This window comes from Prosopis cineraria, unplaced genomic scaffold (assembly GCF_029017545.1).
Source record: "Prosopis cineraria cultivar Desert tree isolate PC_DT_omini unplaced genomic scaffold, ASM2901754v1 PC1, whole genome shotgun sequence".
NCBI classification, from domain to species: Eukaryota; Viridiplantae; Streptophyta; class Magnoliopsida; order Fabales; family Fabaceae; genus Prosopis; species Prosopis cineraria.
The window spans coordinates 6,101,389-6,124,910 of NW_026555332.1; the positions used below are offsets into that span (position 1 = coordinate 6,101,389).

Consider the following 23,522-nt stretch of genomic DNA (forward strand, 5'->3'; position numbering starts at 1 on the left):
ATGGAACATAACCATTTCTATCAGAGAATTCTCAAACCATCCAATGTTCATTTTCATCTAAACTTGAACCATTTCCATCACTTTGTCTTCTTCATTGTTGGTATCTCCCTAGGAACAGTAGCAACCTTATATTTCAGAGCCTTTTCTTTCCATTTACAGTACTTTCTTTACCACGTAAATCCGGCCGCCTCCTCACAGCCACCGTATCAACCACCACCAGCTCTGGCTTCGCCACAACCGGAATACGGCGGAACATCAACGTCGAACACAAGTAGTATTATCAGAAGTACTACAACCAAGGTGTCTTATCTCATGCACAATATGACAGACCAAGAGTTATTCTTGGAAGCAATCAAGGTACGAGGAACACGACATGACGATGCTTCTTCTCATAAGACAAACCCTAAAGTGGCTTTCATTTTCTTGGCAAAAGGAACACTGCCACTAGGACCCTTGTGGGAGAGATTTTTCAAAGGCCATGAAGAATTATACAACATTTACTTACATCAGCATCCTTCTTTTAATGAAACGGTGCCTGAAGATTCTGTCTTCTTTGGTAGAAGAATCCCCAGCAAGGTTAGCAATCTATCCAACATAGTACAATTACTTTGTATATTTGCACAAATTAAACTACTAACCATTAGAGATAAAAGAAATTCTATATTTAGAATTAGAAGATGGATCATGAATATATATAAAGCTTGAGATGTGTCTAATTAAAAGATTAAAGGCATTTTTGGAGAAGTAGACCATCCAGGCATACTAAATTAAAAATTTGACACCAACCTTTTTCCTCATTACAATAAAGTGCTATAATTTACTGACGTATATCTACCCAGTTGTAATGAAGGAAAACATGAAGAACCTAGAAACTTTATTTAAAGGATGTTGTTTTATAATACAGTTTTAAGAATTGTTTTTTAAAATTGCTAGTGATTAATAATAATAACTTTTGATAGTGACTATAATATACCCTTGATGTATAACTACTTGGTTGTAATGCAAGAAAACATGAAGAACCCAGAAACTTTATGTTAAGGGCATGTTTGACTGTGTTTTCATTCTGTTTAAATGTTGTTTTATAATATAGCTTTAAGAATTGTTTTTCAAAACAAAATAAAAAAATGCATCTAACTATGTTAATTTAAAAATAATTTTAAAAATAGATTGATAATGATAATTGCTAGTGATTAATAATGATAATCTATGATAATGGTTAGTTATAGTTGGCAATAATTTTTAATGGTTAAATATAGTGTGCTTTAAAAATAAAAATAAAAAACTATTTTCATTTTTTGAAAAACAAAAAATAGAACCGTCTTGAAAACATTTATAAAACACTTGCTCAAATGAGTTTTTTTTAAAAATATATATATATAAAGGAGTATTTGGAAAACACAGAAACAAACAAGCCCTAATGTTCTCAACTTGTTTTAGTATATATAGAGATCTCCTTGTCTCAAGTGATATATAATTGATTATAGTGAGTTCTTTAAATTAAAATACCATATTTTCTCTTTATATTTTGCAGCCAGTTTTTTGGGGAACTTCATCAATGATAGATGCAGAAAGGCGTCTTCTAGCAAATGCATTGTTAGATGATATCTCCAACCAACGCTTTGTTCTTCTCTCAGAATCATGCATCCCTCTCTTCAACTTCAACACCATCTACCACTACCTCATCAATTCATCTCTCTCCTTCTTAAGCTCTTTCGACGACCCAAGAAAGCCAGGTCGTGGGCGATACAACCCTAAGATGTATCCCATGATCAACATCACCAATTGGCGAAAAGGGTCTCAATGGTTTGAACTCCATCGTGACCTCGCAATCAAGCTAGTTTCTGATACCACTTATTACCCCATCTTTCAAAAACTATGTCTACCACCATGTTACATGGACGAGCATTATATACCGACGTTGGTGCATATGAAGTACGATGAAATGAACTCAAAACGTAGTATTACATGGGTTGATTGGTCAAGAGGGGGTCCACATCCAGGGAGATTTGGATGGGGTGATATTACAGATGAGTTCTTGAATCGAATTAGGTTTGGAGGGAAATGTGTTTATAATGGTAATGTTACCAACGTTTGCTTCCTTTTTGCCAGAAAGTTTCTGCCAAATGCGTTGGAGCCTTTGTTAAGAGTGGCTCCTCTTTTACTTGGCTTTGATCCTTAGCTGCATATTTGTTTTTTTTTTTTTTTAGGGTCAGTTAGTTACATATTTGTTGATTCATTGTATTTTCATTGACAAACGAAGTCTCTATTCTTTCGCCTCTATCATTTTTTTTCAATAATGTATTTTTTTCCTGAATAATTTCAATGTCATTGAGAAGTTTTAACTTTTTGTTTTTTTTGGTTGAGCTGAAGTTAGTTATAGTATTTCTGTCTGCCAAATTATTGAGTAAATTTCCCTTTTTTTAATATAGTGTATTTAGTTGATAATTTACATATTCCAATTCTATTTATAGGGCAAAAAGAGAAGAGCTTTTTAATTTCATTTATAAGTCACAATATTAAATTTTCATTACAAATTTTTTTTTATCATCCATTAAATGTTCGAAAGAGAAAATATATTGTTAGAATATATATATTTAGTAAGAGTAAAATTAAAAAATTATTAAGTTTTCAGACAGAATTAGTGAGGTTTAAGGTTTTTTTTATTTAAAAATATAAAATAAATATAAGTCAATAAGTATTTTGACTAAGTAAAGATATGATATCATATATCCCATATTAGTTTTTAATTATTAGATGCTTAACTTCAACGATTAATATTCTTTTCTTTAATAAACCAAACCAATTAATAAGTGATTCATGACTGGGTGTGTTTCACCTTGACATAAAATCCAGCATACAAATGGTTTATATTAAAGAATAATTTTAGATACTTTTTTTAATCTTTTTTTGATGAATTGAAAAGGTTTCTACCCACATTCCAACCCACCTTTACCACTTGAACAACTAAAAAAAAATTATATATATATATATTTATATATATATATATATATTACCAACTGAATGAACTAAACAAAAATTAAAATAACAACTGTTATTAATTGCTTCCAAATTATCCCGTGGGTGCTTATGAGAATATTATATTTATCAGAATGAAACAAATTGTTTTATCAGCATCATCATTTCAATCTAAAATACGTTGTCCTACAGTTTCGCTTCATATGTGGGCCTTTTTGTTTGTGAAAAAGCTCATCCTCCAATAAACAAGACCTGTTGGGTCTGTATTGGGTCTATTTACTCTATTATCCATTTCATATGCGCATTTCAAAGCCTAAAGATCCACCTACAGCAAGCAACAAAATTGCATAGATAGAGTTAAAAGGTGAAAATGTGAGAGTGTTCGGCATTTTAAACTTTTTTTTTTAAAGAATAATGTCACTTTAAAATTTTTACAAAGAATATAATATTACCCTATTATTAACTCAGACATGCATTGACTGTTAAATCTTAAAAAATTTTTAGGTGGATTTGATATGTTACGTCATTTATAGTCTATCCAAATTAAAATACCTAAATTATTTAAATAAAATTTTATATGACATTATTTTAATTGATTTTATTTTTATAATAAAATGTTTATTTAATTTTTTGCTTTTTTTCTTACACTATCATTAATATTAAAATTAATTTGTATTTAGTATTATCTAAATATTATATTTTTTTTATACACGTGTTGCTCTTTCATTGGTTTTTCTTCCGCAATCTCCCTTTCTTCTTCTTCTCTATCTAGTCTCCATTTGGGTCTTCCACTTTGGCCTCTCAGTGCTGTTGGAACACCACTAATACAACACGTTCACATTGATGCTCGTCACTGTAACAAGTCGCGAGGACTCATCACATATGGCCAAATCTTAGCCTTTTATTTTACTTTAAAATGATTTTCATCGTTCATTTCAAATTAATCTTTAAATATTATATATATATATATATATATTAATATAAAAATTATAAAAAAATTTAATAAATCTAGAGTGTTTAAAGACTAGAGTACATCTATATAATATGTAAAAATAATTAAAATTTTAATATTAAATTGAGTCATTCAGATTATACCTAAATTATCTAAAGTACATCTGGATAGTCAAATTATAAAAAATTTTAATATTAAATTAGACATTTCAGATTAAATCTGCATTGGCTAGATTGATGATAAACAAATTGATTAAAATTTTTATATTTTTTAAAATTATTTTGATAAATATAATTAAAAATAAAAGAATTTTAAATTTAGATGGTCCAAATCTCATCAAATATTATAAATATCATGGTTGTCATTCTTAAATGAGTGCAGAAGACAATCCAGATTTAAGATCAGGATTTTTTTATGTTTTTTACATTTATAAATATAATATTTAGAATATCTAAAAATTAAATTAAAAAAATGGCAGAGATTATTTTAGGATGAAATGAAAGGACACAATTTTGCCACGTAATGAGGAGCGCTCGGTGCTCATCACCGAATGCAAACGCCTGATACGACGGCCTCCTCCTAAAATTGAACGAATCGAAAATAGAAATTGGTTTTTAGACGGAAAAATGGATAACTGGCAAATCTTGTTCTCATCTAATGACTTTACTGTGCCTTCTTTTTTCTCACTAGTGCAGTGTGCCTAGTTGTCGACATGTCTCACAAGTACACAAACTATGCTTCAGTCTAAAATTGATGCTTGAGTCTTTAGTACCTACATTCACCACAAAGTGGTTCTGAATTCTAATTTAGATTTGCCAAAACAGAGTGCTTTGAGTCTTTAAAAAGAACAATCACAGGGTCATGTATTCATGACCAAAGCAGTTCATGGACTCCGCAAACCGGATTTCAGATTCCGTCGAACTTCTTTCCGACGTAGCGCTTAGGTTTTACACTGAACCGAAGTGATGAGTCCGGTTGTGGTGAGACGATGATGGCGGACTCGGATAACGATTCCAGCGGGGTGCCAAACTCAGCATCCGTGGAAAAGGATCTGTGTTTTTTTTTTTTTTGGCCCCCTCCTTTTTTTAAAAAAAGAAAATCCAGTCAAGCAAACAGTTGACAGTGGGACAATATTACTTTTTTTTTTTTAAGTTTTACATGACAATATATTTTTTTTAGTGGAAAGGGATTTGGTAAATAAAACTATACATGTAATGTGAACAAGAAAGTGGAAAGCAATAATATCAGACTTTTAAAGATCAAGAAAGACCAATGAATATGTTTCCCTGTAGCTCTAATATGTATTAGGAAGGAAATTTCATCAATAGTCTCCTCGAAGGAATATGTGCTTATTGCAAACTACTCATAGTTTTCAACTTAAAATGATAATGCTAATTTTTCAAGCAATTTCAACATGGGTTGATTGAAGTTTTGGCGGAATGACAAAAAGGTCTCAAAAAAATTAATTAATTCAAATTATGTCTTAAATGTTAAATTTTAAAAATTTATAATTCAATCTCTTAATTTTACAACTCTGTTGTCATAAATTTGCAACTTATATTTTAAATTTTAATAAAAAATAAATTTTTTCTTCTTCAATTATGTTAAAATTTAAAAAATAAGTTACAAATTTATCACAACGCAAGTGCAAAATTAAAAGATTAAGTTATAAATTTTTAAAATTTAACACTTGAGACCTAACTTGAAGAACTTCTTTGTCATTTTCCCTCAAAGTTTTTACATGACATCACTTCAAACAAAATTTAGAATAATAGAGATCTTCATGAAAAAGTTTCAAGACATTTTTTTGCTCTTTAACCCTATAAAATACTCCCTTTAATCCTATTTGTTGAACATCTTTTAGAAATAATTTTTGATATAAAATATAAGACACCTTGTAATAATTAATTTTTTTTGTAATTTTATCTTTTCTTTACTAGCTTGAATTTATTTAATCTAATCTTATCATTATTTGAAGTCAAAAGTAAAAAATGAAAGTACATTTTTTATGATATAAAAAAAAATTAACTTTTTTTAAAGTATATGAAATGATTAAAAGTATTTTACAATAAAAACAGGAGAGAGTATGGTATTACACAAAAATTTAAAGAGTATATATTTTATGATATATTTTTTTGAGAAAATAAAAAATTTAGTTACTTCAATTTTTCAGGAGTTATATGCTTAATAAAAATGTTGAGCCGGTGTGGCTATAATGTCCAAAATGAGCCGCATAATTTTGACATGGTTTCCTTTGGTAAAATGATAGTGACCTCTAAAAAAGGTAAAAGAATGGGCTAAAGTTAAAAAATGATATAAATATCTATAACAAGTGTAAAAATGATTAAATCATTAACCTTATCCTAACACTATTAGTTTCTGGTGTTAAATATTGATTACATATGTCATGTGTCAATTTTTGCTAATATAAATTAAAAAGAAGTAAAAATACTTATGAAGTCATCGATTAAAAGCATTTAATAGCCTAACGTTAGAAAAAAGGACAAAAATACTTATAATATTATCAAAATTGGTACAAAACTAATTAATCTATCAAATCTTTTAAATGTTAACTGTTTAGCTAACATTTAAATAGAAGTTGACCATTTTTTCACTCACATGGACAAAAAACATTTTCAAGTGAATTTCTATGGAGGGTAATCAATCATTATATGAGTACTCATGATGTTATTTTAGTAGGTGTAATGGTTAATGGTTTGGTCACTTTTGCACCCATTCATATAACATTATAAGTATTTATGCCCTTTTTTCTCACTTTAGACTACTGAGAGCCCTTGGCTGACCACTTTATAAGTATTTTTACCCCTCTAAAAATATTAAATTAATGATGGTTAAGTTTACTACAAAATTAAAAAAAAAAATCAAATTACAAATATAGATAATCTTAGATAAAATATGAAAGTTACATTTAATATTTAAATGTCTTATCTACAATTAAAATTTTTGAATTTATATTTATTTGGATCAATATTCACAACTCATTTTTTAAAAAAGTTTTTTGAGAACCTCATTGTCATTATTTCAAAATTTTGGGACCTAACTATGATCTTTTCCTTTTCATTTTAGATTTATTTTCAGGACTAAAGAAACCTTATATAGAGGCAACATTTATAAATTCAGAAAAGAAAATTTAAAGATGGAGAGATCCAATCAATCATCCATGAATGAAAGCTTATTCTATAGTATTTTTAATTTGAAGTATTTCTTGTGAGAGATATCAGCAAGAAGGCTATAGGGAGAAAATGAACTATTAAGGGAAGAATTATTAATGAGCAAGAAGGTTATTTCTATAATCAATGAGTTGCTAAATTTCTAAATCAGGGTAGGAATGTAGAATTATTATGGGAAGAGTGATTTGAATCTATGTTTGATGATTATGTGAGTTGATTTATGATAATATAGATTAAACTATTATTAATTATATCCATCTTCCTTGCACCTATTCTTAACTATTTGATTGGCCATCTAGCGCCTCTAGGATGTGTGTGATGGATCGAGAGGTAAAGAATTAGACTTGGAATTAGGAAGGTCTTGATAACTAATTGGGGATAGACATAATTCTAACTGATTGTGATATAGTACGGCTTTGGGGGTTGTAACTTAGTCGGTGTAATTAATTAATGTTTCTGATTGATTGAGACAATTGCAATTGATTAAATACAACCTAACTTATTGACAAAGTATTACTCCTTCTAATCCACAAAACCTTTGTGTGTGTGATTTCACAAATCACAATCACAATAATCTCTCCAATGGGCTTGATCACCATGAATTAGCTGCTACTAAATTTGTTGAATTAAGAGATGCTCTGTTAGCGTTTGCATTCTCATTACCTCTTTGGGTGATCTGCACCATTCATTTCAAGATGAAATGATCTGTATCATTTATTTTAAATTAGTTTTTAAATATTCTACTATTATATTATCAAAATAAAAAGTTCTAAAAATTAATATTAAATCTATACTGCCCAAAGTGTATTTATATAATTCATTTATAAAATTATAATATTTTTATATTAAATTAGATCATCCAAATTATATTTATACTATTCAAAGTATATATAGATAATCAATTTATAAAATTATAACAAACTTTAATATTAAATTAGAGGCTAGATTAAATCTATACGAGCTAGATTGATGATGATATATTTATTAAAAAATTTTATTATGATAAATATAAAATAAAAAGCTTTAAGTTTGGATGGTTTGGATCTCATTAGAGGTGATGAGTACCATGGTAGTCATCCCCTATTATACAATAAAGACAGTTAAAATTTAATATTAAAATTTTTATAAATTAACTATATAGAAGTACTCTTGACAATATAAATTTAATATTAAAATTTTTATAATTTTTATTTTAATAATATAATATTAAAATATTTTAAAATGAATGGTATAGAGCATGTTAAAATAGAATTAATGGCCCAAATTCACCTAAAAGGTGATGAGCTCGTAATATGAACCCCTCCCGATATCACTGGCCTAAAGTGAAAATTGAAGAAAGTCAAAGGGTTTCTTCAATGATGTTAGAGAAGAGAGACAAACATGGGCAAATTTTAAACTTAACTAGCTTATCCCTAAGAAGCTTCTCCCAGTTAAATACTTGGCATGCCTCTCTCTCAAGCTAAATGGAATAAAATAGAATGTCAATTCTATGTTGATAAGATTACAGCTTCGCAATTGGACTCCAAGACACCTATATTGGGCCAACATTTATATTTTACCAAAAAGGTAGATTCTTTTTACGGAGCTTTCTTATACGGGGCAAAAGAAAGATGGGTAGAATCATGGCACAACTGGGGTTGAATCTAACAAAAAGATTTAGTCTTTCATAACATGATAAATTAAAGTTTGAAATTTCATTAGAAGAAGTGCCTACATTTAGTGTCTGATAGTACCTTGAACAGATTGCCTCTAATAGTGGAATACCTATAAGGGGGAAAAAAGAGGAGGATGACAAAATCATGGCACATGTTGTAATATCCTGTAAAACTAATCAAGATTTAGTTATGTAAAAGAGAGTAATTAAGTGAATTATTGTAGTATATGGCTAGAGATGTCTAAAAAATGTGTTTGATTGTGTTTTCAACCCTAAATGTGGATTCAAAGTAAAGTTAGGCCATTTAGGCATTAAAAGGTGAGAAATAACTAAAGAGTCCTCTGTGCCACATGCCGCGATGTAAGGGACGTTTGCCACGACACATAGATGGCAACCCAATGAGGAAGAGCCTTTTTGTACCATACACTGTGGTGTATGGTCAAAATCTTCTGATATACTGGTCGCGAAATAGACTGAACCAGAGAGAGGAAAAAGAAAAAACAAAAAGCACAATATTAGCTCTATTAGGACATGAGTTTAGGGACCTTTGGAGACATTTTGGAGCATCCTAACACCCAAGGTAAGTGCATTATACTTCTCTCTCCCCTTTCCTTCCATTTTCATGAAGGTTAAAGTTAGAGTTTGAGTTGGGAGAGTGATTTTTGATCCATATGAACTGTGGGTCCTAACCCATTAGTTAAAATAGATAAAATAGGAGTAGTTTAGAATATTTAAACCTTACTTGATTGTTGGGGGCCATTAATATTCCAAATTGGCATTTATAATTATTGTTGAAAGTGTTTGATGGCTATTAATGGTGTTTGTTGACTCATTAATAATAATGTAGGTTATTGGAACATAATAAACCTAATGGGTATCATCAGAAGTGGAGATTGTGCTATTGTGTGGGTTGGAGGGATGAGTTATTATTGGAAGTTATTCAAATTGAAGTATTAGGGGATACCTTTGTGAATTAATCGTAAAGTAACTATTTTGGCACCGTTCAAGCTATTTGGCAAGCTTTGAAAGTTGTGTTTTGAAGGGTAAACCCTTGAATTTTTAAAGGTTTGAAATAATTAGGGGAAAATCTTGTTTGTATAGTTATATGTCAATTACATGTTAGATGAATTAAATCATTTGAACATTATTTGGGTGCTTGAGAACTGTTTGATGCAAATTTAGTAATGTGTGAAATTGTGTTGAATTGCAGAGAAAAATATGCATATTTTTACATATGTAATTAATAATGAATATGTGATATTTGACATGTGGAGAATGATGAATGTATAACCTTTGGCATGTGGAGAATAATGGAGAAGAAAAATTGTGTGACTATAATATGATGTTATTAATCGTGTTAACATGACATAATAAGTGTCCATATGTGCATAGCATCATCATTGACGGGAGTTTCGTCTATAAAAAGGAATAGATTAGTAAATTCATGTGGTAGTGGTGACTTGTCATTAGAATCAAAAGCTCGCCTTAGCATTAACTGTTGAAATCGAAAGGTAGCTGTTGTACCATGATTGATTTGAAACTATTTTGCTTGTTCTTCGATGGACTAGAATAGTATTTGTCTTCACTGGTTCCTGAAGAGGCTAGATTAAAGGTACGACACTTCATAGTTGTTAGTATTAGGAAAAATCGTGATATACAAGTGAATGAGTTAATCCTGAGCCGATAGCTTCTCACAAGTAAAAGGATAGGTTAGTTAGAGTTATGAACGCAATCATTAATAGCCACCGGTTTCATGTGAAAGATAACAAGAGGATATAAGATTAGTATTGATAATGGATTTATGGTTTCGGCCAAATGGTTGTAATTATTATGATTCAGTGTGTCTCTTAGGGGCTCATGATTATTATTTTTATGACCCCAATATATACATAATTGTGATATATCTAATGATATATATTTCATGCCTAGTCACATGATTGCTATTTTGGCTGAGGCTATACTTGCTTTATGAACATATAATGGTTGTTTATTGCCATTTGCATCCATAATTAATTGATACGCAACTGCCTAGGCTAGGTTGACCTTGATTATTGAGTGTTTGTACTCACCCCTCATTTAATATTTTAGGGCTCAACTCATCGGATCAGGATAGGGAAAAATGACTGAAGGCCTAAGATTGTGTATAAATCCTAACAATAGGCCTCTAGATTTACTTTGACATATATTTAAATTGTTAATTTTCCAACTAAAAGTTCATATCATTCTTTTGACTACTTGCATTATAGATGAGAAAATATTTAGTATATTTTGTGCCTTGAACTATTGATATGTAATCGTAGAGTTTAAATAGAGCTAAAATACTAATGTAAATAAAATATGGTGTATTTGGTTGTCATTGGACAAATATTTGAGATTTTATGTAAAGTTATCTCCCCTATATGTTTTTGTGAATCAAGGGGTTGAATGGTAAATTTATAATATACGTGTATTAGAATGGATGCGGTGTGTTGCATGAGTCTCAAATGATTCATTGAGTGCAGTTTAAGAGTTGGTGTAGGCTTTTAGCACCTTTGTTGTGATTTAGACACCCTAATTGTGAGTAATTGTGAAAAATGAGTGAGCTTTGTAAAAGGTGCTCGACTTTTGTTAGAAAAATAATTTGATTGTGAAACTTGTGCCATTAGTTAGAGTTAAAAGAAAGCTCTTTATAGACACATAGATCAACTCAATTTAATGTCAGACGGAGAAATAGGACACATTAGAAGCTCATCCTGGGTGCTCTCATTTGACAATAAAATTGTTGTCAAACTTGTATAATACACCACGGCACATGACACAGGAGTAACACGCCATAGTGTATGTACCATTTTTATAGATAATAAATTCTTGTTCTCTTTTGCAAATGCTTCTTCCAGTTTTGGGATCCTATACTTCCACACATGTTTTAATCTGATTTGTGAATGTTGAAAATTTATAAAAATATTTTACATTATGAAAACTTGAGATCTCCATTTATATAATTTTGACAAACTTGATAATCCTTATTGGGTTTCGATCCTTGATTACTTTAGTTCTGGTAGTTAATTGTGTTTAAATAAAGAAGACCTTACACATGTGAGTTTGGAATAAAGTTTGCTTGCCAAAGAAAAATAGCAATCCTGGAATTAAAAAAAAAAAAAGTTGTGTGAGGAATGAGGCAACCATTGGTAAACAGATTTTGGACATTGCCTCAGGAGCTGATAATCTTCGGATAAGATGGACAAAGCGTACTTGAAAGGCCAAGACTTCGGTGCAAGGCTACACTGATTTCTGATATAAATTAGTTAATTATTTGTTGATTGGTTGCGTTTGTGGCTTTTTCTATTGAAAAAGGGGGGTGGGGGCTGAAGACATTTGGTCTCATCCCCTCAGAGTGATAAAGCAGGAATTAAGAGGTAAATGTTAGCATAGATGTGCAGGTGAAAAATATGGACTTGATGTTAATGAGATGAGCTTCATGCACTACTAAAAAAATATAAATTAGTGAAAAAATTAGATGAGAGGTCCTCCATTTCTCTCTAAAATATTAAATTAATAAAAAAATTAGTGAGAAATATTAATTTCATAGCTTGACTTAAAAATAGTGAGAAAAATAATAAGGACTGTCAATCACTCTCTCAAATAAGGGAATTAGTAAGGAACATAGTGAGGGACTACAAATCCCTTTCTAAAATAAAATAATTAGTGAGAAAATAGCGAGAAACTATCAATCCCTCTCTAAAATAAGATAATTAACGAGGAATTTTGTCCCTAGCTAATTACTACAAAAAAAATTAACTTTTGACAATGACTTTTAATTATATATTTAATTATTTTTATTTAAAAATAAAATTTAAATTTAAAAATTAACTAAAATATTCATAATAAAATTATTTAATATTTTCTCCATTTTAAGTTGATTTTCATTAATAAAATAATATTTTATTAAAAATGTAATATAAAGAATAATTTAAATAAAATATAAATATTTTTAACATATTAATAATTAAAAATAAAGTTTAATATGTATATATGTGTGTATTTTTATAATATATTATTTGATATATTTATATAGTTAAATAATATATATTTAATTCCTAATATAATGACTACATGTGCCTTTCAGTTTAACTAGCAAAGAAGGAGAGCATAAGGCTTAGAAGGTATGAGGTCAAGGGTTCAAGTTTTGGCTTTGGCATAAACATAATGAATATATGACATGGTAAGGAGCAAGTAATATGGCGCAAGGTGGACAATGACATGTCATGAGTTATCACACATGTGGTGGGTGATGCGGCACGAGATGGTAGGTGATGTGGCGGTTGACAAGGCACAAGATTGTTGGTGACATGTTACAAGTTAACGCACACATGACAGGTGATGTGGCATCATTATTTTTAAATATAGGCATATTTAGATAGGGATTAAAGCTATCGAATTTTGAATAGTATTAGTGAGGGCGAGGAAAATACGATTTCTTACTAAATTTAATGAGCCCTTTTTTAATTACGAATTTAACAAAGGACAAAATTCTTCACTAAAATACAATGTAGTTAGAGAAAATGACATTTAACGAGGAATTCTTTCCTCGTTAAATTCTATTTTTTTAATAGTGATGCAAAAAAAATGGTGTTGTTCATGATTACTTTATTGTTACAGGCTTTTGTTGGAGGGGGTAACCCTCCTTAGAACGTGATTCTTTTTTATTCTATTGTCGAGTATTATGGGAAACTCGCCACAATATTATCACTATCTTTTTAAACCAGTGTTTTAAGACTCAGACAGTCGAACCGGTTGAACTATCACCCGGAAATGAAAATAGTTTGATTCAATCATTTGGCCCGTTCTGGAAGTTGACTCGGGTTGGCTCGCTTTGACTTGAGCGGTTCTTGAAGACCCGAAGCAAAAACCTAGAATCTAAAGTGGTCAAACCGTTTTGACCCTTTTTCAATATATATGTATATAAATATTATTTTTTATTTAATTATTATATCATCAGTTCAACCACCGGTCTAACCAGTTGAACCATGAAACCCGTGACCCATTGATATCTCCAGTTCATTATCTGGTCCAATTTTTAAAACATTGTTTTAAACTAATATGAATCCTTGTTGTGTGGGAGTATAATAATTCACATATTTTATATGATTTTATCTCTTTTTTTTTAGTTTCTTAGCACTTGTTTTGATATATCCGGAAATAGTTTGGCCATATTTGTGATTGAAAGATAAGGGGATATTTTTAGGAATTTTTTTAGATTTATTACATATTATTCTAGATTTTATTAAATATTAATATTTTTTTATTAATTTTATTATTTCATGTGTAGGTGGTTACATGAAAAAGAGAAGAGTCAAAAAGGTAAAGTGAGAAAATATGAACCTGTTTAAAATTATTTTTATTTTATTATTTTAAAAATTAATATTTTATAAAAGATGTTTTAAGGATAAAAAATAATAAAAACATGTATTATTTGCATTTTTTCTTGTTCTTCAGAATAATAATATTAAAACACTTAAAAGATATTTTTATGTTTTTATTTTCCATAACAATATTTGGTTTTTTTATTTTTCAAAACACTTTTTGAAAATATATTATTAAACAAATTTTTTTATTTTTTTATTTTGAAAAATAAAAAACTGTTTTCATGACAAGTTGCCAGACAAGCTTTATGTTTCTCTCATTTTCATTTCTTTCTATTTTTTTTTCTCATTTACTTTTAATATTTAATTCCATTAAATTCTCATTCTCATTCCATATTTTGACAATTTTAGCCCAAATTCCATTCAATTTCACTTCCAGATTCCCCCATTGGAATAATCCATTTTTCCTTCTTCCATTTCCAAGCATGTGATCTCCACTTTAATTCATTCCTTCTCATCCAAGCATTCATATTCTCATTCACGGACACAGTAGCTTCAATTCATTCTCTTCGGTTCGTCTTTTCCTTCCATCGTCCAGGCCGCTTCATTCCTCTCTTCCTTTGATTCTGCACATTTCCATTTCCTCCACTTTAATTCAATTCTGATCCACTCAATTTCATCCACATTAAGTCCGACTCAAATCCTCTTATTCCATTCGACCATCCGATTCCTTTCTCATCAATTCATATTCTTCAATTCTTCTCACATGGCCGAATACTTCAATGCATTTTGAGCTAAGTTGGAAGCAACAATGTGAGGCTAGATCACTTGGATTCCAAGTAAATTGGATGTGCATGAGTTCTTGACCTACGTCAAGAGCCTAAGCAATTTTAATTTTAGTTTTCTTTTCTATTCTAGTTGCCAATTTTCCTAGATTTCTTAATTTTAATTTGGAGGGTTGTAACTAGTGCATTTTTAATTGTTTGATAAAATGTTTGAAATATTTGATTGAGGAAACTTGTATTTTGGCCATTGGAATGTTGATTTTTTTTTTGCTGGAATTTTAATATTCATTATTATATTCATACGCTTGCTTTGTTCTAGAATTGATCTATTGTATTAAATTGTGTGTTTGTGCATTGCTAATTTAATCATTGAAAACTTAGTTTGGATTTAATCAATTGGTTAATTTCAAATTAGGTGATGTTTGTGGCTATTTCTAACATGTTCAATAATAATGTACACATTAGAAGCTTAATAAAGCAATTCTAGTATATCGTATAATTGTTAAAATGTTAGGATTGTATAGTAACTATGCTTGCTAAGTTTAAATGATTGTTTGAAAATAACAACTATATAATCTCTAAAGTAAAAAAAAATTCAAAAAAAAAAGTCTATATAATGATGATTGCTGAAACTAATCACTATATAGTCCCATAAACTATTTAGCAATTAGTTTGAACTAACCGTTAAATAGTGTGCATGGTAAAAAAAAATTATAAAAAATAAAGACTATATAACAATTATTATTAGTAACTGTCATATAAATTGAGAGACTATATAATAGTTAATTAAATAATTGTTATATAGTTTCCTGTATCCAATCTTGCCTTTTTTATATTAAGGTTTTCTCCATTATATAATGGTTTTTGAAATAATTATTATATAAAATATGCTATATATAGACTTTTTTTTTTTTAACAGAAGATGATAAAAGCTCTCATCCTTTAAACAAATTTTTAGAATATAACTTTTAACCATCATGTATGAATCAAAAGAGAGTACCTTTTGTCCCTGGACCATAAAATGCTCTAATTTAATATGTGAAAAAGAAGTACTTGCATATCATTCATAAACAATAGGGAGAATTATAATTAGGTCCTACATAGAAAAATTAATTATATTCAGATCCCATACAAAAAAATTAATTACCATAATATTCATTGACAATTGAACTAAACTGCATTGACAGCCTGTCAATAGACCTTATAGTAATTAATTTTTTTGTGTGGGACCTAGTTATAATTCTCCCTATTGTTTATGAATGATATGCAAGTACTTCTTTTTCACATATTAAATTATAGCGTTTTCTAGTCCAGGGACAAAAGCATTCTCTTTTGATTCATACATGATGGCTAAAAGTTATATCCTAAAAATTTATATTGTAAATACAATTTAGTTCAGTTATTAATAAATTTTATAGTAATTAATTTTTCTATATAAAACTTTAATGTAATTGTCCCTAAACAATATCCTTACAACTGCAACAAGATTTGAACCGATAATGTTATATATTATAGATAAATTTTTTATCAATTAAATTAACCTTCGTTTGCTATTTAGTCTTAAGTACATCTTATCTATAGCTTTGTCTGGGATTTTGTTTGTCAACACAAATTGACATCTCATTCGTCAATAAAGTGAAGAAAATCCATGAAACACTCAACCGTGATGAAATATTGTTGGGCCTTTCTTTGGTCTCAGGTCCATTAATTTTATTCGTGCATTTTAAAGCCCAAAGATCTAACCCTAACAAAAATGTACAAAATAAATTACAGAAAATTAAAAAAAAATCATAATGACAAAACCTTTTTAAGAAAATAATAAATTTCAGTTACCTTAACTCTGCAGTGGTCAATTGTTTAATAATCTTAGTTCAGATAATATACAAAGTAAACAGCTTGTGAATTTAGATGGGAAAATGAGAAAAAGAAAAAAAATCCTCTAAAATATGCAAATTTCATGAAACCCTACAAAATGTGCTAATTCTTTTTAAGTTTTTTGAGATCTTTTTGACATGAATGTCTTTGTTGAATGAATATAATAATCTCAATGTAAAATAAAAAAAAATGGATCAATGATTAAAAAATTTGTAAAGTAAAATTGCGGAACTTATCATTTGATATCCCATTTGAATTATTGTCCAAAAAAAATAGTCATTCCTTAAACCAAAATAGTCACTTTCATTTACAACACTTGAATTTCAAGGATTAAAGAATTTGCAAACTAGAATTTGTCATTTAATATCTCTTTTAAAACACTTAGGGTATTATAATTGTATCACTAAAGATATTAATATGAGAAAGGTCTCAAGAGACTTGAAAAAGTGTTATCATATTTTGCATAATCTCATTGTCATTTATATGTCATTTTTTTGATTTTTATGGTTAACTAACTTTTTTTAGAGGTAATTATTATGATTAATTAAATTTCTTAAACTGTGTAATATAATTTTTTTCTCTTATATATAAAAGTGGAGGAAGTATTATATAATTGACTTACTTTTTATTTTTTACTTGAGGGTTATATTTAAAATTTTACTTATTTTTATTTTTTATATTTTATTGTATTGATATTGATAAAGTTAATAAAAATGACTTATAAATAAGATTGAAGGGAGTATATAATAAAAATTAGAAGAAGTATTAAATAACATAACAAATGGGCCGGTACGCGTAAGTCTTTCACTGGACTTATGTTAGAATAGTCAAAAAATATAAAGGTCCAATCCTTGAAAATGAAAATGAGATAAAGGGGAGTGAGAGAACACACAGAAGTTCATGACAATTATACTCATTTATTGTATATATAAATCATTTTTTATATGTTGCTTCTTACATAAAAATAAATTATTAATTAATTTATTTTAATTTTTTTATTTTTTATAAATAACAAAGAAAAAGTAACATAATAGAGAACGTGTTTTTTAAAAATGATGTATTTAAAATAAAAATAATTAGTATATTTCTTTTTTTATTTTAATGAAAACTGAATTTACTTTGATCCAATGAGGGAAGTAAGAATAAATATTCCTCTAGACTTATTTATAAGACAGAGAAATAAAAAAAATTTTGATTATATTTATAAGATATTTTTTAAATTTTAATGTTCCTTTTTACATTTTGGTCTTTATTAAGTGATTTAAATAAAAATATTAACAATGAGATTTAAGAATATTTATTAAAGGTAAAGGTAAAAATTTGTTAAGTTTTAAAATAGAGTTAATGAAGTTTAAAAATTTTTTAATTTTGATAAAATATACTAAAAATGATTTATAAATAGTACCAGAGAGAATATTTGAGAAACATATCAAATGTTTCAGCATTTGCCTCCTCCAATCAAGGAGGTGGGAAATGAAAATGGAGGAGGCAAAGGAGAAAAAAAATCTAAATTCAATTCATGAGCTTTTCTTTCTCTTAAAAAAAAAAATTCATGAACTTTAATTCCTAGCTAAACTATTGGCTAAAGTATCGTTCTCCATTTGCACAAGCATAATAGAGACATGCCTAAATTTGCAAATAAAAAAATAAAAAAAACAGATGTTGAGTGTTTTGTTCTCTTGTCAAAAAAGAATTAGTTGCTTCCACACATTCATACTAAATGTCAACAAAGTGATAGCCTCTATTCCAATACATCTCATCAAGTCCTTCTCGGATGCCAAGAATTCCAGTAATTCCAAGGGGATAAGATCCAACCTTAGATAAAATCACATCCACCAATCACCATTATCACCTCTTATTACAACTTTAAATAAAATCATTTCAATAACTTGCAATTTTATTATGAGAATACCACTACTTTTATTTTCTAAACCGTCGGCACATGAATCGATTTAAAAATACAAATTTAGAAAGCTATTTTTACAATAATATAAACTATTTCGTCTATTTGGTGGCATCAATAGTATTAACTAAGGTATCAGATCCAAACATATATTGGAACATATGTAAGCAAAGATTACATTCCAAGGCACTTATTAGTGAGAGAGTACCTTCTAAGTTCAATTTGGGAATTCCAATTCACTCAACCACGAACGTAAGGTCTAATGAACTCAAGCCATTTCTTGTGCTTGACAATCTAATTTCTTTTTTTTAGACAAAAAATGATAATTTAATTATTTTTTATTTTAATAAAATTGTTAAAAGTGATTTATAAATACGATCATATGAAATATTTTTTTAAAAAAAGTTTATATAGTAAAGATGACAAATAAATCTATGATAAAAAAAAATAATAACGAAATAAGTCTCCAAAATTTTGAAAATGGCATCCACATCCAAAGTTTTTTCATTATTAAAACAAGAATAGAAACAACCTAATAGATAAGAATGCCTCTACTCTAATGTTAGTGTAGCACAGTTATAAATTGAATAAGATTAATTGTAAATAATCAACAATCAATATAAAATCTTGGAAAACAACATAGATTGGTTGTAGAAGATGTTAATCCATCATAATATAAAGAATTAAAGTTCAAGTTCATGGATGGTAAATTACCAACAAGAATTAATTTTTATATATGATATAAAATTGAATTGTGAATTTTAAGAAAATAATTGTAAATTAAATCAGTAACATATCTAAATAATAATGAGTTTCAGTAAAATTTGCGATATATTCTTCGAGATTTATAATTCATTTACAGCACTTTTTTCATTTTTGTAAATTAAAAAATATATGTTCTGGTCAAAAAAATTCAAATGTATATGTGTGTTTAGATGTTTGTTTGTCTTTTCAATTTTCATTAGAGGATATTTCTATGTCATTTCCCAATCTTCAACTAGAAATTCACATGGGCCACTTCTCTTATCTGTCATGTATCATTCAAGGAAACTTAAAAGCAGGTCACACTTTCACATGCTCCCTCCATAAATTAGAGAATCTTTCCCACTTCAATTATTATGTATCCGGTGGATCCCAATTTTAGATCTCTGTCACCCTTTTCTTGGTAAGGAAAAACCTGTATACTCAATTTTATATATTTAAAATTTTTATCTTTAATTAAATTAATATATGTGTATTCATGATAAATTATTTATTTTATAATAAATTCTTGTTAGTAATATTATTAACATATTAAAGTTCACATATCTTGATTTGATTGAATGAAAGTATGTAAGGGTAAGTATATAAATCTTGCTTTTAAAAGTATTGTTAACTCACTAAATCTATATTAATTTTTTTTAAAAAAATCAATTTCAGGAGAAAGATGATATTCAAAAAACTATATAAAGACACTTGAATTAGAATTAATTTTTCTTTTTTAGTAATTTGTTAGGAATAAATTTAAAAATTAGTAATTAATAATTCTTTATGTAATTTATATTAAGAACCACGGATTTTTCTATGAGGAGCCCTTAATAGAGATAGATAGAAAAGAGTACTATTTGTTAACATATATACTTATTTCGTAAAAATAATATTAGGTAATATTAAATATGCATATACACGCACATAAGTATTTAACTTCGATAAAAATTATCTTATAGTTTAATTTATTTTAATCCTTTAACTAGTATTATTAATTTGAACAAATAGTTTTAACTGGTAAATTTAATTAAATATAACATAACGACAGCGTTACAATTACACTTAAGTTTAAGATAATTTTCATTTTAAAAATATAATTTTCATTTAAAAATAATTTTTGTTGTGAAAATAAATAATATATTTCTTAAACTTACCCAAATTTGAAATATATTAACGACCCATATATTAAAAAAAAAAACTAGGTTGAGGCTATCGATTCTAACCGTCAGAATGTATTAGAAAATAAATTGATTTATCATCATTATTATTGTAGAAATTATTTAATCATAAAAAATAATGAAAGTGAAAATTTTTAAAAATATATAATATGATGATGCAAATCCGTTGGGTGATGTTCTGAACTGTTATTATTATTTTTTTTGAGTAAATGGGAATTCATTAATTCCAAGGGAAACTGTACAAAAACTGAACTATTATTTTAGGATACAATTTTAAAACATAAAGCTTTATTTCTTGATTGTTACTAAAACAAAAAGAAAAAAAAACTCACTCTCGGGCCTCAAATAAACAATCTAAATAAAAAAAATCATGTAAAATTACAAAGTTACTCTAAAAATCTTATATCGATCCTCAATTTAAATGATCAATTATTACTGGATAATTATTAGCAGAGTTGTTCCATGAACAATTAAGAAGCAATAAGTGACAATTATCTAGTAATAATCAATAATTTCATTAAAAAAACCATATGATTTTAGAGTAATTTTGTGATTTTATTTCATTGTTTTGTAAATAATTAACAAAAAACATTTGTACATTTCAACCAATTTTTTTTTTGTATCAATTAAGATTAATACGTAAAAATCATGTAACTCACACCGTTACAAAAAAAAATCTGCTACATGTTAATTATCATATTCACTAATCAACGAGATCATTTAGCTCAGCAAGTTCTTTCAAAAATCAAAGTTAATTAACTTTGATATGTTAATTATCATTAACACGTTGTTTTCACTTTTTCTGACCATTTAAGAAAATAAACATTACAATTAAAATTTACATATCAAATTTATAATTAAGAAAGATTTAATCACTTGGTTCTTGTAATTTTGACCAAGATATAATTTAGTCCCTCAACTTTGAGTCATCATAATTCAGTCTCTAAAGTTTTGGCTTAATTATAAATCATTTACTAAACTTTGCCTTTTACAATTTAGTCCCTAAATATTCAATTTCTTAAATATTAGTTCCTATATTTTAGAAAATAAAATTATAAAGATAAAAAACTATTTTAAAATTTTAAAATTTATAATATTTATAAAGATTAAAAAGGTTTAATAATTTAAAATATTAGTAATAATTTTAAAATATTTTTAATCTTTATAATTTTATTTTTTTAAAATATAGGGACCAATATTTAAGAGGTTAAAATTTCAAGGACTAATTTACAAGAGGCAAAGTTCAGAGACTGATTTACAACAGAGTCAAAACTTTAGGGGCTGAGTTATAATGAGTTAATATTCAGGGACTGAATCACAACTAAGTCAAAACTACAAGGATCAAAAGATTAATTTTTTCTATAGTTAATTATATTTAGAGAGATTATTGATAATGTTACAATAAATGTAGGTTTAAAAGATAATGTCATCATCAAAATTCCCAATAAATATATGCATCTTTTTAATAATCCTTCTAATGTTTAGAGTAATTTAAATTTGAAATCAGATTGAGTAGTAATTTTTAAAGCATACGAGGCAAGTGGAAAACCAACTTAAAAGCTATGTAGGATTGATCCAACAGCCTCACACATATGGGGTGACTCTAATGTCACTAGTTCACATAATCATTGGTAGATGGAATAAGTTTCATGAGGAGAAAGTTTTCCCAAGGTGAAAATTTGATAATTTATTTAACGAAGTATATTAGGCTGATTAATACAAACCAGTCGGCTCAGCCCCTCTAAAATCTAGACATGCAAAAAGACATTTGTATCTCTCCCTCTCATGACGACATATATAGTTAGGAATATGAACAAGCTCGGTCCTTAAGAGCTTAAGTCTTTGAGCTCGGTTCTCTATTTTTAATTTCTATTTTGAGGTCCGACCTTTATATAAAAGGTTCAGGACTGGGCCCGAAAGCACTATCCTAAAAAATTAAAATAAAATTAAACATTATAAATTAATTAAGATAACTTGAAATTAAAAAAAATTAAAATCCTCACAATCTTTTAAAAATTAAACAACATATTTAAAAATCTAAACAATACACATTCATCAATCAAAACTCAAATCTTTTTCATTTTCATCATTTACAAATAAAACATTAGATCTCTCATATGCAAATGCACTTGTTAAAGATGGAGATGGATATTCAATGTCAATTACTTTTACAACTTCTTTTTCATCACCTATAATAAATATTAATCAAATTGTGTCATTATCAATCAAATATATATATATGTGTGTGTTAAGATAAGCAGGTTTATTAGGGTTTAGAGAGCTGCTTGGATCCGAGCTCTTTTTTATAAGATTTATCAGGGTCCGGTCTTCAAATCTAGTTCCTTAAAAAAAATTTAAAACTCAAACTCTTATTTAAATAGAGTTTTTAAGTCCGACCTTGATTCTTGATTCTAACAACACACAAGAAGCACTTGAGGAAATTAAAGTTCAGCAAATGAAATAGGTCCCAGATAAAATAATTTAAAAAAAATTGTACATAAGGACTCAATGAGCGAACATTTTAGAAAGAAGTATCAAGTATTGAAGTCTCTGAAGGTGTATGCACATCTCAATTATCATCAATATTCTTTCGATGAGTCTTCGTGAATATGAATGACCCGATCCTGGGTCAGTGGGGGAATCTATTCAATGCAAAATTTTAACAGTGGTTTGATTTGAGCCATATTTCATTGAACACTACCTAGGACCGCCTCTGACAGAGTGCTCAGATTCTGATAGATCAATGTTGGGATGATTGGTTCATCCGCCGTCCTCCACTTTGACCATTTTGTTTGAAGACTATCGGAACTTTGACGGGGCTAGTACCCCTCATGATGGTGTTGGTTAATTTCATTTACTTCTATTCATGCCTTGTGCTTTACTCCTCCTATTGCACTCTGTGCTTGTTTTGCATTTTAA

The 23,522-nt window shown here is 28.0% G+C and overlaps 1 protein-coding gene across 1 annotated transcript; it reads left to right on the top strand.

Annotated features, from left to right (window-relative positions):
• On the top strand, positions 1-2,308 carry LOC129302258 (glycosyltransferase BC10-like). The gene is made up of 2 exons (XM_054941045.1): positions 1-576; positions 1,532-2,308. Exons 1-2 carry the CDS (start codon positions 1-3, stop codon positions 2,177-2,179), a joined length of 1,224 nt encoding a protein of 407 aa, XP_054797020.1. The 3' UTR covers positions 2,180-2,308.
• Positions 2,309-23,522: the final 21,214 nt, after the last annotated feature.

Bases quoted from the DNA above. Each gene is read 5' to 3' on its own strand.
- LOC129302258 (XM_054941045.1), top strand. From the start codon at position 1: ATGGAACATAACCATTTCTATCAGAGAATTCTCAAACCATCCAATGTT. The intron at 577-1,531 runs GTTAGCAATCTA...TATATTTTGCAG, and splicing joins GTAGAAGAATCCCCAGCAAG to CCAGTTTTTTGGGGAACTTC.